The sequence below is a fragment of the Ricinus communis genome, chromosome 9 (assembly GCF_019578655.1).
Source record: "Ricinus communis isolate WT05 ecotype wild-type chromosome 9, ASM1957865v1, whole genome shotgun sequence".
Classification (NCBI taxonomy): domain Eukaryota; kingdom Viridiplantae; phylum Streptophyta; class Magnoliopsida; order Malpighiales; family Euphorbiaceae; genus Ricinus; species Ricinus communis.
The window spans coordinates 19,944,751-19,961,403 of record NC_063264.1 but is presented as its reverse complement, the minus strand read 5'-3'; the positions used below and the strand labels follow the sequence as shown (position 1 = coordinate 19,961,403).

The 16,653-nt window shown below is 29.1% G+C and overlaps 1 protein-coding gene across 1 annotated transcript; it reads right to left on the bottom strand.

Moving 5' to 3' along the window:
* Window positions 1-948: 948 nt before the first annotated feature.
* On the bottom strand, window positions 949-4,961 carry LOC8277929 (glutamate receptor 2.7). The gene is given in 6 exon segments (XM_002518344.3): window positions 949-1,445; window positions 1,959-2,084; window positions 2,086-2,339; window positions 2,615-2,924; window positions 3,306-4,552; window positions 4,669-4,961. Coding segments are annotated over 6 exon segments (2,589 nt in total). The 5' UTR covers window positions 4,919-4,961; the 3' UTR covers window positions 949-1,043.
* Window positions 4,962-16,653: the final 11,692 nt, after the last annotated feature.

The following is a 16,653-nucleotide window of genomic DNA, read 5'->3' as shown; positions in this document are numbered from 1 at the left end:
TGCTACTTTCAATCTTGAGCAGGTGTTTTTCATCATTATCCATAGAGTTGCAGTATGGCTTAAATTTGTGGGAGATGTGAATATGCGACATAACAAGAACTTCCTACTTGCTGTGGATGCGGTTAAGAAGCATAAATTTGGTATCAAAACCAGATCGATTCCAAATGTTTGGAGCCCTTCACCGGGTGGCTATATCAAATAGAATGTTGACGGTTCATCATTGGGAAAGCCGGGCTTAGCTGGAGCAGGTGGCATTCTTAAACACTTGAATGGTATGATCTGTATCTTCTCTATTCCTTGCGGTTTACAAGACTCTAATGGTGCATAAATTATAGCTATTCGCGAGGCTCTCCAAATCTCTTGTGAAAATTCTACATCAATCACCTCCCCTATCATTATTTGAATTTGACTCTTTGAGTGCAATTTCCTGGGTCTGTAAAGATGCTTTGATTAAGCCTTGGAAACTTCATAATGAGTTTTGTTTGATTGAAAATCTGAAGAGAAGGTTTGGCAACGTTTCTTTCGTTCATGCTCTCAAGGAAAGGAATAATTTCGCCCATATGTTGGCTAAACAAGGGGTTCAAAGGAGTGATAGCTTCATAGCTTGGATTTAATGTTTTTGTCTTATTCCAGTTTTGTGGTTGTGTTTTCTCTGACCATTGCGTTCGTTAGTGTGTTTTCTCTTTCTCTTTTCCATTTATACTGCCCAGGCTTTTTTACTTAGCACAAGTATTCTTAGGTTTGGGATACTTTTGGCTTTGGACTTCTGGCCTCGGTTAGATTAGATGTTTATTTATGCTAAGTTTTTCCTGGTTTATTGTTAGAAAAATTGGCTGTTTATGAAAAGAAACATTATAATCAAATCTAGCTCGAATAGTAAGACGGATCGAAGTGAGAGCTCATGAATTTTATCTTTTATTTCAATATTAGATGAGTTAGACCCGTAAATAAAAAAGAAAAATTAGTAATATTTACAAACAATGTTACAATGTATAGAACAAAATAAGATAAAAAATCTATATTCCTCCCTCTATCAACAGATTTTAGCATATCTGAATTCCAGACTGTGTATTTGATGTATTTGAAAAAGTATTTCCATGGATTTCAGAATCACTTACTTTTCTCACGAATCGATTCCTTGGAAAGCTCAGATGCTTCAATACATCCCACATGAATTTCCACATTGATGTGTGCTTGAACACTGAATCAACTTTGTGTAAAATGAGGAGCAATAAGGCAATTGATGATGTCCCTCCAGTTATTATAAAGAGTACCCTGAAGCATCCAGGACCAAGGCTGGGATTTTCATCTTCCAATTCCATGTCTTTGCACTGATCATTTGATACAATGATGCCGTCCTCTAGTTCTAGTAGCTTTCCACTTTCAGATACCTCCAGTAGAGCTTTATTCATGCTTGCAAGTAATGGAGATCCTCTTCGAAACGCCTGAAGAAGTAGAAATCAGGAAAATTTTGTTAGTTTATGTTTGAGTTACGAATGTTCCATGCATGTCTAGAGCAATTAAGTAGTGCATAAAACTTGTTTTCAACCTAGTTCTTAATTTATATCTTAAAAACTAGCTTAACCAAATCTTGAATTTAAATTTTGACTATGCAATTACATTAGAACTTTTTAGCTTAACCGAGAATTCAACTTTAAGTCGTAGATAAGCAATTGCATTAGAATTTTTGAATTAGTGCTTTAAATTATCCATAGAGTCTTGTCCGATATACTCTAAATTAATTAGACTAACTCTAAATATAGGTAGAAAGAAAAAATATAGGCACTTGACTGCTGGACTACTAGCTCTGTGGGGACGACTGGAAACTATGTCTATCGAGTATCCCTATGTAAATTGTTGGGAGCTCAAATTGCCAAAGTGATATCCAAACACCTCCCAAGAGTTGAACCGCTTTTCAATGGAAAAAGGGAGAAAAATAAATTAGTAAGAGATATTACAAATCCAAATCCTCCAACTTTATATGTTGGCCCAACTTTGGCGAAGCCTTTGCAATATTTTGCCAAAAACAAATTGGCCAATGGAGCTTCAAGGTAGGCAGCAGCAATTTCCTTGCTCTTTAGAGCTTTGACCATATTCTTCTATTGTGGTATAGTTCTTCAATCTTTGGGGTTGGTAGTTTAGAACTTCCACCAAATATCTTTGCACGAAGGAACCTCTACAATATCCCACCATTGCATTGGCATTTACTGCGTCAGGTTCAAGCCTCCGGACAGTCAGCACGCTGGCGAGGTTTGCCGTGTATGTCTGTGTTATGACCAATGCCATGAATAACCATGTCACCATTGACATTCTTGATAAATTGCTGTGCAGCTTTTCCCCTATGTGGAAAAAAATAAATTATTAGCTACATGATTTTAACTGAATGGTGCATTTTCGTGCCAAAATACGAGAGCATAAAAGATAAGAATAACAATCTTCTATATTCTTTTGGCTCGCAAAAGTGATAAACTTCTAGTAATATCGGTTAATGTCTAACGAGAAAATTAGACTCTAGAACTCCTCAATTCTTACAAGTGGGAACATAAATAAAGCATTTTCCTCAACGAATTTGGCAATAAACGGGAAAAGGAGAAAAATAAAATAAAATTCTTACCATGCAAAGAGAAAAGAGTGGTGAAGGATAACCAAAACAAGACACCTATTTGATTAGCAATGGAACCTTTGAGTTCAGGGCAGTGATTTCTCTCTATCAGCCAGACAACGAAGCCATTATAGATGTTTATGGCTGCAATTAAAACCCACATAAGTTTCGTGAAGGGTTTCAAGAATAGCCATGCACTACAGGATGTTGGTCGAGTAGGAATTATTTTCACCAATCCGGTTTCAGTGTAGGGATGTGTGAATTCTGCATGCTGATACCTGTTGGAAACTATTGCGACATCCCCAACAACTGCATCAAACTCCTGATAGCATGAATTGGAAGTTACAAATACAATGATTAGTCTCGAGTTCCTCTAAAACTTATAAAATCTTACTATAATTTAGAACATTTAAGTGATTCCAGGGGTTAAAAGTTTCACTTTGATCATTTTGAAACTTCGTTTTCATGGCTGTTCCTGACAAGGTAAATTGCATATGTACTATGCAGACGAAATTGCAAGCAATAGATAAAATTATAATATTTCAACCCACAAACAGTTATTCTGCCATAGCAAGAATTTTATTGTAAATTTTATTAGAACAGTATGGCTGAAACGTTTATGAGTCTTGATTCATTCCTTATCCTAAGATTTATAATCAACTAAAATCAAACTTCAATAGAATGAGCAAGTTGAGGATCTTACCTTTAGATGAATCTGTTCCACCAGCTCATTGTAAGTGCCATTAAAGGGAATGAAATTGTATGGCAAGTTGAAAGGCAAGCGTTTTAGTGTTTCTTCAAAGACTTCAATTGCAAAACCAGTGAAAGAAGGTTTATTTCCCAAGGAATTTTCCACTTTCACATACTCTTTGTAACCTGATCCTGCAGGCACACCAATTTTTAGTGGGTTGGAACTTGTTGGTAGAGACCATCCTCTTGGAGTATGCCTAGATCCCCCTGGCCAAATCACTGGCCCCAAATCATCCATTGAAGAGCTACGAGTAGCACCATCATCAATGGTCTTAGAGAAGCCTAAGCCATTTGACCAAAACCCAAGTTCCCTGTAACTTAACTTTCCCACTACATTTATGATCTGAAACCTATATGCTGGAGCCGCTTTCATGTTAATGAATTGAACTTTTCCTGATAAGCCATGAAAATCAGTAAGCAGAACTCTTTCTAATAAGTCTTTCCCTCTGTAATTACCTTCATGAGTTGCTAAAGCCACCATTCGGATGGCATCATAGGCTTGCACCGCAAAAATTCCTGGATCACTGTTATTCTCCTCAGGATATTGTCTGTTAAACCTGCTACGAAATCGATTATAAAAATCCTGAAAATACTGTCCTGCTTCAGGTAAGTAGCTCTTGACTCCCACAATTCCTTGCATTGAAGAGATAATAGAGGAATTGATGGAATGGACAAGGCTTGTAAAGGGATCTGTAGTGATCCATACATAGTCCTCTTCCATCATATTCATTTCCTTTGCTCTTTCATATAGGCGCACAGCCAATGATAAGGAAGCATGAACAACAAAGACTCTACAGTCCTCTTGTTTAAGACCTTCAAGATCTTCTGACAAGGAAGAAGAAGAAGAAGAATCAAAAGGAGAAAGGGCTATAACGCGGCTAATTTCTGCACCTACATCTCTCAGGGCATCATAGAGATGTGGAATGACTCCATCCACCATTGAATCTTCATATAGCACAGTGACCCGAAACCAATTCCAAGACTGCACAATTGCGGCAACGGCTTTCATTTGGGCATATTTGTTTGGAGAAGCTTGGAGTAGGAAAGGCCATCTTTCTGCACCCCGTTTCGGAATATTGTCAGCAAAAGAAAGAAGGGGAACAGAATTCTGACTGCTTATATCAGCAACTAGAGACACCTCTTCCCAAGTCTGAGGTCCAAGAATTACTTGTACTTCTTGTGTGTTGATAAGATCCTGAGCTGTAAATGCAAACATATGAACAGGGACTTGGTTTAGTTCATGACACAAAGCATATTCATTTCCAAAAAAGAAAAGAAGAAAGGAAAAAGCCAAAATTCAGTAGCTGGTTATGTACCTGCAAGAGCTGCATTGAAGGGTTCCCCTCTTGAGTCTTTTATGTGCAGAATGAAACTTTGATTGCTGGTGCTATTGAAATCATCCACTGCAATTTCCATAGCTATTCTTTCTTCTTTGCCAATACGGGAACGTTCATCTACAATAGCACCTATAATGGTTTTAACATGCTTGTTTCCATTGGCCTTGGTGCTTCCATCAACTAACAAAGAACCCAACAAAGAGAATAAGACCAATTGAATTATATCCATTCTGTTCAAAGATCAACGGCAAACTAGACCTTGTGCTTTTTGCCTTCTTGTGTTTGTGTGCATATATATATATATATATATGATATTTGCTCATGATTTTTTACTGTACTGTTCATTTATTTTTGTTTGGTCAAGGATAAGCTTTTCCTCCTCTTTTCCTGTCTTAAGTCAACATCAACTCATCAAGAATAGTATTATGAACGTGCTGCTGAGAAATTTAAAGGATTCCATTGGAAAACAGAATTTTATGTTTAGGAATTAACATCTAAAGGAAACAGAGAAGAGTTCTTCATAGATTTGGTGAATTGGTACTGCACTAGGCATTACTAAAGAAAGTTCAAGAACCACATCACTCAATATAAAGGGAGAAGAAAAATGTAACAGCAGAACTTGGGCAAGTTTAATTCTCTTTAATGATAACATAAAGATTGTCTGCTTTACTTTTTTCGTTTTTAATCCGCTCTGATTAGAGTTTGAATTTCAAACCTTAGCTCCCTGCTTTTTAATTCATAGAATTGCCTAGATGAATGATTATACACACATCAAATAGGGTAAATAAACTGTTGGCCCTCCAATGAATCAAAAAAGAAAAATTCTGAAGCAAAATTTTTTGTAGATAGATTGATTAATTTATTTCATTTCATTTAAATTTTCAGTAGAAGGTATGTCTTCTTATAGGAAAATAAAATTGATATTACAAATCATGAGAATTTAATAAAAGTTTGTTTTTCTTTAAATAATTTAAGATAGAAACTTAAATTCTTAAAAAAAAAATTAATTATAACAATAGAATATAAATTTATAAAGAGTGTCCTATTAGAATTAAAATGTTATGAGATTTAAGTACTTATAAATAAAAAAGAAAGCAGGCCAAATTCATATATGGATATCTGAACTTTAATTATTTGGTCATTTTAATATTTAACTTTGTCCTGACATATGATAGAAATTTTAATTTGTAATTTTTGTAATATTTATATATTTATTGACATGTGTTATTATTCAACACATCCACGTATATTATGCATAGAATAAATATTTTAATGTTATTAAAAATAGAACTCAGATGTTTGTTATATTAAATTAAAAATTAAAAGTGTTTAAGAGTTTATAGAAATAAAGTTTAGATATTTATTCAACTAAATCGAAAGTCAAAGTGTTCCAATAACTAAATAATTAAAATTCAAATGTAATATCCATTGTGCCTAAAAGATATAATCTTATAATATTTTAACAAAAATTCTAAATTATATTTACAAGATTTTAACCGTTTAAATTAAAATGAATGGCTGAAGTTTTTTCATTCATCTTGACAATTGCTTTCAAATTAAATGGTTCACATCACTCAACTATGACTTAATTGTTAGAGGATTTAGTCTTAAAACTTAAAATAATTAGAAAAATTTGAATTTTAAAGAACAACTAACTAAATCTCAAGTAATGACAACAATAAAGTTTAAAATCCTGAAAAATCACGAAAACACTTGAAATTTTTGAGAATTTAAGATTTAACTTAAAGAACAACAACCCTAATTCAATTTCTCAGAAAAGGAAAGAAAAAGAAAAGCAAAAGCTCCAATAATGCAAATGTTCAAGCTTACTAATCAGCCTTCTTCTACATAAATTTTATGAAAGTTTTGATGTGATAATAAAAGTCAGAGAAATGGGGTGGTGATAGTTGGGGTCTGCATGCAGTTTAATCATTATCTTGGAAATTTCGTGAGGGCGAGAAGCAACCTTGGAATTTCTTGGTAGCATACAAATGTGCACCCCCTTGAATTGCGTCTCTTCTTATCATTCCTACTCACAAACATACAAAGGTTTACTTTATTCTTGTCATTATTATTAGAAAGACTAACAATCTCATCTATTTGCATTTGGAAATAGAGGTATCCGATCCAAACGCTCATCTTCGTTGTAGGTGGGTAATTATTTTTATAATGTTTCTTTACTTTAATAAAATAGATAGTAAAGATTAAAAAAATTCAGAAGAAATTTAAAATCTATATGTTTATTTTTTAAAATCTAACCCAATCTACACCATAAATAAAATAAAAGATAATTTCACCTAATAAAAAAAAATAAGGTTTCAAAAATTAACTTCAATATCTTTTTCAAAAAAAAGATACAAGTTGTTAAAGTTATATTTTTTATATTTCAAAATAAGTGTCATTTTATAAAAAATTTATATTTTAAATTACGTATGGTTATAGAAAACTAATAAAATATTAATTACTATTTTTTCAATTTTACACTTATTCATCATAAGCGAAAATAGAAAATAAAAAATATATATATAATAGAGTAACATATGATATATATAGTGATTTTAGACATTTTAATGAATAACTATTTTAGTTATATCATTTCTAGAGAACTTGGACTCTTTGGTTCTGGAAGAGCTACTTCAGGCTCTTGCCTCGGTGGCTTTTCAAGCTTGCTTATTATTTTGCTCTAAGTTTAATCGGGTTGATGTTCGATAAACCTTAAATGAATGTTTTCCATTCCAAATGGGAACCCTCAAGGCGAACAATTTCCGAATTGGATCAGTTATAAATATTAAGAAGGATATAGAATCTAGTCAAGTTATTTTTTATTATAATTGAAAATATTTAGTTACTTAATTATTATGCAAAAATCTTACAAGATTCATATTTTAGAACAGAGGATTATTGATATTCTAATGAAGGTGAAGTAGGTACCTTAACATGCAAGAGGTTAATGTCCCGTTTTTTTATCAGAATTCTTTTTGAGAATGAAAGTTATAAGAGTATGTCGAACTCTTTATTTTAAAAAGTCATAATATAAAATAATATTTTAATATATATTTTATATTTTAAATATAAAGTAGAGATTTAATTTGATTCTCTGTATATAAAGAGTCACACTTCACTTTTAATTCTATATTTAATAAATGTATTATAAATTTCTATATATTTGATTTAATTGTTTTTCTTCTATTAATAAAATTAAACAAAGAAAAAAATTAAAATTATTAATATTTATTGAAATTAAAGTAAAATAAAAATAAAATATAAAGAGCCTATTAAATTTAAATAAAAAAAATTATTTTTAATATTTAAATATTTCTTAAAATATTTTTTATTATAAATATCATCCCCCTTAAAATAAATAGCATAATGGAGATGTTGTGACAGTAGAGTAAACTTTAAATGAAGCAATAAAGATATTGATATCAGCACTAGTAAAACAGATTCTAATCAATGATTCATTTGGGTCCAATTGTTTCATGAAAATTCAATCGTTTTGAGGGTCTCATTTTTCTTTTTCCTGTTATTTTTTTTAATTTTCTTTCCTTTTTTATTTTAGTTTAATTTTTCTTCCTCTACAGTTTTAGGGTTTGTTATGTTATAAGTCATTCAAAATTACTCATATTTTTAAGAGTTAAATATATAATTGAGTGTCTGTATTCTTTTTATTATATTAAATTTTTTAAAATTTTAATAAAATTAATTACTGTCTCTTTTCGTGTTAATAGAAAGACTAAACTGATAATTTAATATTATAATTTGATCATTCAACTTATTATTAAATATTAAATTCATCCAAAATTAATTTTATTATTAAATTAGAGTAAAATCTTACAAATTAGTTTTAATATCTAATTAAAATAATAAATTTTACTTATTTATATCTTTTATTTCTTTTAGTATTTTATTTAATACTATTAAATTACTATGTAATTTAACTTTAAATTTTTAAATAAAATAAATAGTTACAAGTAATTATTTTTAATAGACACTGAAATAAATTATATTAAATATAAAGATTTTACTCGTATTAATCTCATTTGAATAGTTCATATAAAATTTTATTTTTAACATACAATATTAACATGATTTATTCATTGATAGTGAAATTGCCAACTTAGTGTGTCTAGATTATTTCACTAGATTAAGACATAATTATTTAATTTAATTTTTATTTTTATATAGTTTAACTATAATATATAATAAAAATAACTAGAAATTTTTATTTTATATTAATAACTAAAATTAAATTATATAGTAAATTAATAATATTACTGTATATATAAGCAGTTTTAAAATATTTATATTGCTTGAATTAAATTGTATTAAAAATAAAAAAAGAGTAAGAAAAAGAATATTAAATTTATTATTTTAATTAAACAGTAAAATTAATTTGTGCTAAAAATAAGATTTTAAGAATATTAAATTTATTATTTTAATTAAACAGTAAAATTAATTTGTGCTAAAAAATAAGATTTTATTCTAATTTGATAATTAAATTAATTGTGAACAAGTTAATACTTGATAATAAATTTAAACATCAAATTGTAATATTAAATTACCAGTTTAGATTTTCGACTAATATAGAAAAAGTAGCAGTTAGTTTTATTAAAATTCAATGAGATTTTAATGTAATAGAAAAAATTAAATTATATGGCCATTTTCTTATTATTTTTTCAGTACTGTCATTTCTAGAAAATCAATAATTAAAAGAAAACTTGTCCGGAAAAAGCAATTGAGAAAATCCATAATTGTTGCTAAAGTAATAAACAAGAAAAGAAATTCTTTGGCCAAAATGTGTAATAATTATAAAATAAGTTAATTGGTGCCTTCAAAAAATGTTGACCAGGGCCCTGTATTTCCAGTAAAAGCCTTAAGCGTCAATTATTTAGATTGAAGTTGCATACTAGTCGAATTTGGACAAAGTCAGCCCTACAAATTAAGTAGAGAATCTTGAATCTCTCTAGATTACTTTCACTTTCTTAAGTATTTAGAAAATAGTCTACTTGCAGGAAAATAAATCCCAATAAAAAAATTAAATATTGTATTTTTGTGTTATTCCCTCCAAAGCTTGAGAAAGGGTGGTCCAGGTCAAGCTCAAATTTTTTGCACCTAGAATTGTGTATATGGAAATTAATTAATGTCCTTTCTGAGAAGGTCTATTCCCTATGCAAGTAGCACAACTATTGCTAATTAACATTTCTTTTGTTCAAAAAATCAAAATTTTCTGCTGGCTAGAGCTAGGTGACCCCAAAAAACACTAAAATAAATATTTATAGTAATGGACAAAATTTATGGCAAAATATAATAATAATAAAAAATAAAAAATAAATAAATAAATGAAAAGGGATAAATAAAGAAATACTGATAAATAAATAAAATGGAGAAAAGGGAAGAAAGGTAGAGAGAAAGAAAAAGACAAAGAGAGAGAAAGAAGAATAATCAAGAATAAGTTAAAAGAAAAAGAAAAAAAATAGTAATGGAGAGAAAATAAAGAAAGAGAAAAGAAAAAGTAATTAGAAAAGAATAGAGAGATAAAAAAAGTAATTGACAAAAATGAACACAGAGGAGAAGAAAGATGAAATGTTGAAGAAAAATTGAAAAATGAAAAGAAAGAAGAAAAAAAAAATAATGAAGATGAAAAATAAAAAAGGAGATGAATAAAAAGAAACGACATAGATAAAAGAAAACAAAAATGAAAAAGGAAAAAGAGATGGATAAAAGAGAAAAGAGGACAATTAGAAATAGAAAAATAAATACTTCGCTATAACTAAATGTATATATCGGTAAATTAGTGACCGAAAACAAGCACCACCTTTTAATTTATAATTATATTTATTAATTTCTAGAAAAGATATAATATTTTATCAATAAAAATTAATAAATACATTATAATATTACAAAGATTTTTTCTCTCACGTATGTTAATTATAATTATTTGATTTGTTATTATTTACATATTAAAAAATCAAAATAATTTTAAATAAAAATTAATAATAAGAATTTATTTAATAAATTACTATTACTATTTTATTATATTAAATAATAATATATTTAAAATAAATTAATTACTTCATAAAAATATAATCAATTAATTTTTATACCTTGCATATAATTATTAAAAATTAGAAATGTGTCTCCTAGTTTAATTTTTTTATTTTTAATTAGTAATATTTTTATTTTATTTATTTAAAAAAGAAATTAACATTCTGATTTTAAAATTTATTAATAAATTTAATATAGCATATACAAAATTGAAGTGAACTATATTTTTGTGAAGAAGAAAGTATGTGAAGATTAAATATTTGACTCGTTATCACTTAAAAATAAAATATTATATTTAATTTAAATTTATCATCATAATCTTTTTAGTTAAGAAAATAAAAAAATTCTTAAATTACAGTAAATTCATCTACAAATTAATCTATTTATACCTCGTAAAATTTAAAATGATTATTTTTTATAGATAGCAATATACAAATTTAATACATTATTATAAAATTTTAAAATTCACAAACATTGTAGAAGTATACTTTCATTTAATGAAAAAATTATATACAAATAATTTATTTTAATTTAATATATAAAATATAGCAAAACACTTTTAAAAAATTATAAAACTAAATTTTTAATTCTAATATTCTATTTAAATTTAAATATCTAAAATATACTCAAACTATTGTTATTATTCGAGTTAATAATAATTATATATTTTTCTAAGTATATATTTTTATTTAATAATTTAAATAACTTAACTCATTATTCTTGAAATTCCAGCAATACCTCAGACCTAGAAAAGAACAACAAAAACAATGCTAATCAATGATGAATGCAGAATACGGTAACTATAACGGTGGGTATTGATAGAGAAAAAATTAAAACACAAGCAAAGAAAAAAAAACAAAGAAAAGCAAAGATTTTAAAGGAAAAGGAATTAGACAAAATAAAAAAAACGTAACTACAGTATTTTTTTTCTTTGACATTTAAAACTTATTACTTTTACTTTCATTTTCTATATTTGGGGATGAAGTTTTATAATTAACAAAATATCCTACTTCGAATGGATAAAAATATTGTATTTTTTGATGTTTGATATTTATTTTTATTTTTATATCAAAATATACTTATTAATTATCATTAATAAAATATCCATATTGCTTCTAAAAAAAGAGCTAAACCACCAGAATTATCAATAGGGGATGTAGTCACAAAATCATCAAAACCACATTGAGAAATAATTTTGGCAACCTTGGCGTCTGTAATTTTTTTTTGTTTCCATGAGGGGAACCAACTCACGGGTTAAGCGAAGTTGCCAACTTTAATAAAAAAATTTAATAACTAAAAAATCTACTTTACAATCAATGTTAAGATGGTACGGAGAGTTGGACTTCTAGAATCAGATTTCTAGAGTTAGATTAAATCAATAAAGCCCTTTATTATTGAAATTAATATAAAATTATTTAATAAAAAATCAATTAAGCTAATTAATTAAATAATCATTAAAGCTTTTTTAGTAAATATGTTTGTCCTCCTCCCCTTTATATATTTATATATGTTATGATATATAATATTAAAAAATATATATATAAAAATTTATTTTTAACCAATGTTGTGGTGATAGAACAATAGATTACAATTTCGTAGAAAGTAATATTCCATTTAGTAATACAATGCCACATATTGAGATGACATGTCTTTTAATTAGTTCAATTGTTTGAAATATCACTTTTAATCTCTTCATTCTTTTTAATATTTCTATTAAGAGTGCATCACTGATTTTATATAAGAACTTTGAGGCTCAATACTAAGCAGTCAAGTACGGTTATCATTAAATAATTAATATCATACCAAACCTTAGTTCTTTAAATAGAATAGACTAGATCCATATTAAGTATAAATGACATCAAACCATATTAAACTAATTTTTTTGATTTGGTGTAAGTCGGTTATTCGATGCCATTTTAATATTTTTACACATTAATATTTGTAAATATAATTATACATTTAATTTTATATTTCTTATGATCTTAATTAGTTAACACGAAATTAGCAAAATATTTTTACAATGTTCTATAAATAATAACACAAAATAAAATTTAAAATAATAAATAAAAACTAATAAAAATAACAAAAAGTTACAAAATAACAGCACAAAAAACTGCAAAAAGCAACTTGTTCAATAAGAGATTGCAACATGTTGAACAAATTGTAGCCTGCTCAAACTAAAAATTGTTGCCTATTCAAATAAATAACTAGCACAAAAAGCTATAAAGATGAACTATTAACTATTATTATGTCTTAGACTTAGTAAAAAGAGATAATAAACAATTAGATTTATAATATCCTAAGAAAATAAAATAAAATAAAAAATAAAAAATTAATAATAATAATAATAATTAAAAAAAATTCTTTTCCCCTCTCTTTTTCTTTCCTTCCTTCCTTCCCTATCTTTTCCCTTCTTCCCTATCCCCGCTGCTCACTCTCCACCCCCCAACACTGCTTTCTTCGGCTGACGCAGCCAACGCCGCCGCTGCCGCTGCCCAGCCTTCCCTTCTTCCTCATCCCCGCTGCTCACTCTCCACCTTCCCTTTCTTCTTCCCTTTCGCAGTGACGTTGACCGAAGGAAAAGGAGCTTCCATCGCCGTTTCATCTGGCTATCGGCGTCCATTCAGCCATCCGACGCCGGATTCGGGTCCCTCACCACCGAAAACTCTAGAAACAACTAAAATTAATGGAGTAGAACATATTACTTAGAGCTTTAACTTGCCCATATCATATCTCACAAATTTAAGTAAGCCAATTTAGTAACAATAAAATAATAATCTAAATCATACACTTCTAATCATACCCATGTCAAATGTTGCTAAACTACTCATCATGTCCATATGCAAAAGATGGACACTTGATCATTTAAGTGCAAATAACTCATGAGTTCACATTATACATGTTAAAACTAACTCAAAAATTCAAAAATCTTAACATAATAGCATTCTTTCATCGATTCTTATATAGAACAATAAGAAAAAGTTGAGTAGAAATATTTAAAATTTTGTAAAGATTCATCAAAGTTGCTAATTCTCATGGCATGACATATAACATTTAATCGAAGAAATATTCTATTTGCCTCCCCCACATTTAAATTTGACATTGTTCTCAATGTCATTGCATATATAAAAATAAAGTACAAGAAGAGAGGAAAAAGAAAGAATACTCCTCCGGAATTTTACAATGCATAGTAAGCCATGAACTTGAATTTCAATCTCCACCATCTAAACTTTATAAGCATACTTAAACATACATAATTGATAATTATAAAATAAATAAAGATATAAAGAAATAAAGAATTAAAAATAATAAATTATCCTAAATATACTAGAAAGATTAAATTCTAAGATAATTAAAAATTAGGACCTAAAAAATAAATATAAATTTTAGAATAGGATTTAAAATAAAGTCCTAAATTAATGATATGACTATTTATGTGGAAGAGATGGATTCATATTTAATTTTTAAAGAGGATATTTTAACTTAAAAATAATTTATTTTTTATTATAATCAATACATGATCTCTTGGATTTAATTATTTTAATTTTCACTAAAAAAAAATTTCTCTTCTTTTTTCTTTATGTTTTTTAACGGCCGCCCCGTATTGCGTTGCTGATGCCGCGGGCTCGCTCGCTGCGGGCCTTCGCGTGCTACTGCCTACGCTGCGGGCATGTAGCCTGCGGCCTTCGCGCAAGACGCACTGCTAGGGCTGCCGCGGATGGCTTCCACGCGGAGTGTCCCAGGACTCGCGACCGCTTGAATGCCGCAGGCCCGTGTCATCTCCGCTGACTCTACTATGGGCCCGTGTGAAAATTCACTGCCGCAACGTGGCTCGCTCAAAAAAAGTTTTTTTTTGGAGCTTTAATTGCTTCTCATGGCGACATATTGCCTTTTGGGGATCAAATATAATCCTACAAGATAAATAAAAAATAAATAAAAAAAAGAAAAATAATAAATAAATAAATAAATAAAAATAATAATAAAATAACTTAAATGCATAAAAATAAAAATATAATTACTAAGTTTATTGTTTATAGCTAGACATTCCTGATTATGCTTATGGTGGGCGTTCATCTGCACACTCCACCTCTTCGTCATAAGCCATTCCTTTCAAATATGGCTTCATACTTTTAATACAAACATCTAAAGTGTCACAAAAGCTCTTGTCAATTAAGAATAGAATATCATCATATAATTGTTCATAAACAAGAGAATTTAGATAATTGTATGAACATTTATCAATAGTAGATTTAGGAGAGAAAGTTAGAGAATCAAACACTTTAAATTCCACAGTTTCTCCTAAAACTGTCATGGTAAGTTTTCCATCATGCACATCAATCACAATTCTAGTAGTTGCCATGAAAGGTCTACCAAGGAGTGTGATTTGCTCTTTATCCCTTGCTGGTGTGTTTTCCATGTGAAGCACTACAAAATCAATAGAAATTATTAACTTACCTATTTGTACTAGCAAGTCTTCCACTATACCTCTAGGATATTTTATCGATCTATCCGTAAATTTTAGAGACATAATGGCAGGCTTCAACTCTCGCAAACCAAGTCGTTCATACATCGAATAAGGCATCAAGTTGATGCTTGCTTCCAAATCTAACATGGCTTTTGTATCCTTTTTGTCACCTATTGTAATATCAATTATGAAGTTACCAGGATCCTTCATCTTAAGGGGCAATTGATGTTGAAGTATTACACTTGCTACTTATACTTTTTCGTTGTTCGCATGTCGTTTTTTATTGGAGTTTAACTCTTCAAAATGTTTTGCATAAGCTGGCTTATTCCTGATAACATCCAATAAAGATAAATTAGTATTAACTTTAGAGAGCATCTCAACACTTTCAAAATTTTTTTATCCTTTTTGCTCTCTTTGTGTTGGTTTAGAAAAGGAATAGGGGGTTTATAAGGCTGAGCTGCCTTATGAAATTCAGGTCCATAAAATGCTTCCTTTTCTTTCTTCTCAAGCCTAAGATTAGGCTCTACTTTTTCTTCCTTTTGCATGCTCTCCTTATTGATTTGCACTAATCCATCATTTTCAGGTGTACCTGCATAAGAAGAAAAATTTCTTTCAGTTTCCATAGCAATATTATCGACAACTTCATCTCTTCTAATAGTAGTAATGGAATTGGCTTGTTCAGACTGACTTGATAGTTCCTCTTTTTTGAGCTCTTCAACAATTTATCCCATTTGAGCTTCTAAATGTTTCAGTGAAGCCTTAATGGAATCTGTCTTTTTCTCATTCCTCTCCGTCCTATCATGAGAAGCCATCATAAATGATTGAAGTGTTTCTTCCAAACTTGGCTTCCTTTGTTAATTAGATCGAAGAGTTTGTTCTTGATCTTGAAAGAAAGGATTGGAGTCCTTTTAGAATTGAAAATATTGGTCTTGGTAATGAGGTTGATTTTGATTTCTCAATAATTATAGTGGGTTTTGGTCATTGTATTTCCAAGAAAAATTTGGATGGTTTTTCCAACCTGTATTATATGTGTTGGAATAAAGGTCATTCATAGGATGCATGGGTTGGTAAGAATCCATCAAATTTGTTTGGTCATACATACTTTCTTTGTAATTATCAAAAGATGAACAAACATTAGCACAATGACCATAAATACCACAAATACCACAAACCTCATTATTTGGAGAGCTTTTTTTGTTGAAGTAAGCATATTAACTTCTTCAGTCAATTCAGCCAATTGCATGGTCATCTCACCACTAGCTACTACTTCATTTACTTCTACTCTCTTTGTCCTCACACTCTTTTGTTGAGAATTGGCTCCTAACATCTCAAAGATGTCATAAACCTCATTAGGTGTCCTTTCTAACATAGCACCCCCAGCTGCATTATCAACCATACATTGATATTGCTGTGTCAACTCATCATAAAATAATTGGCTGATTATTGAGAGTAGG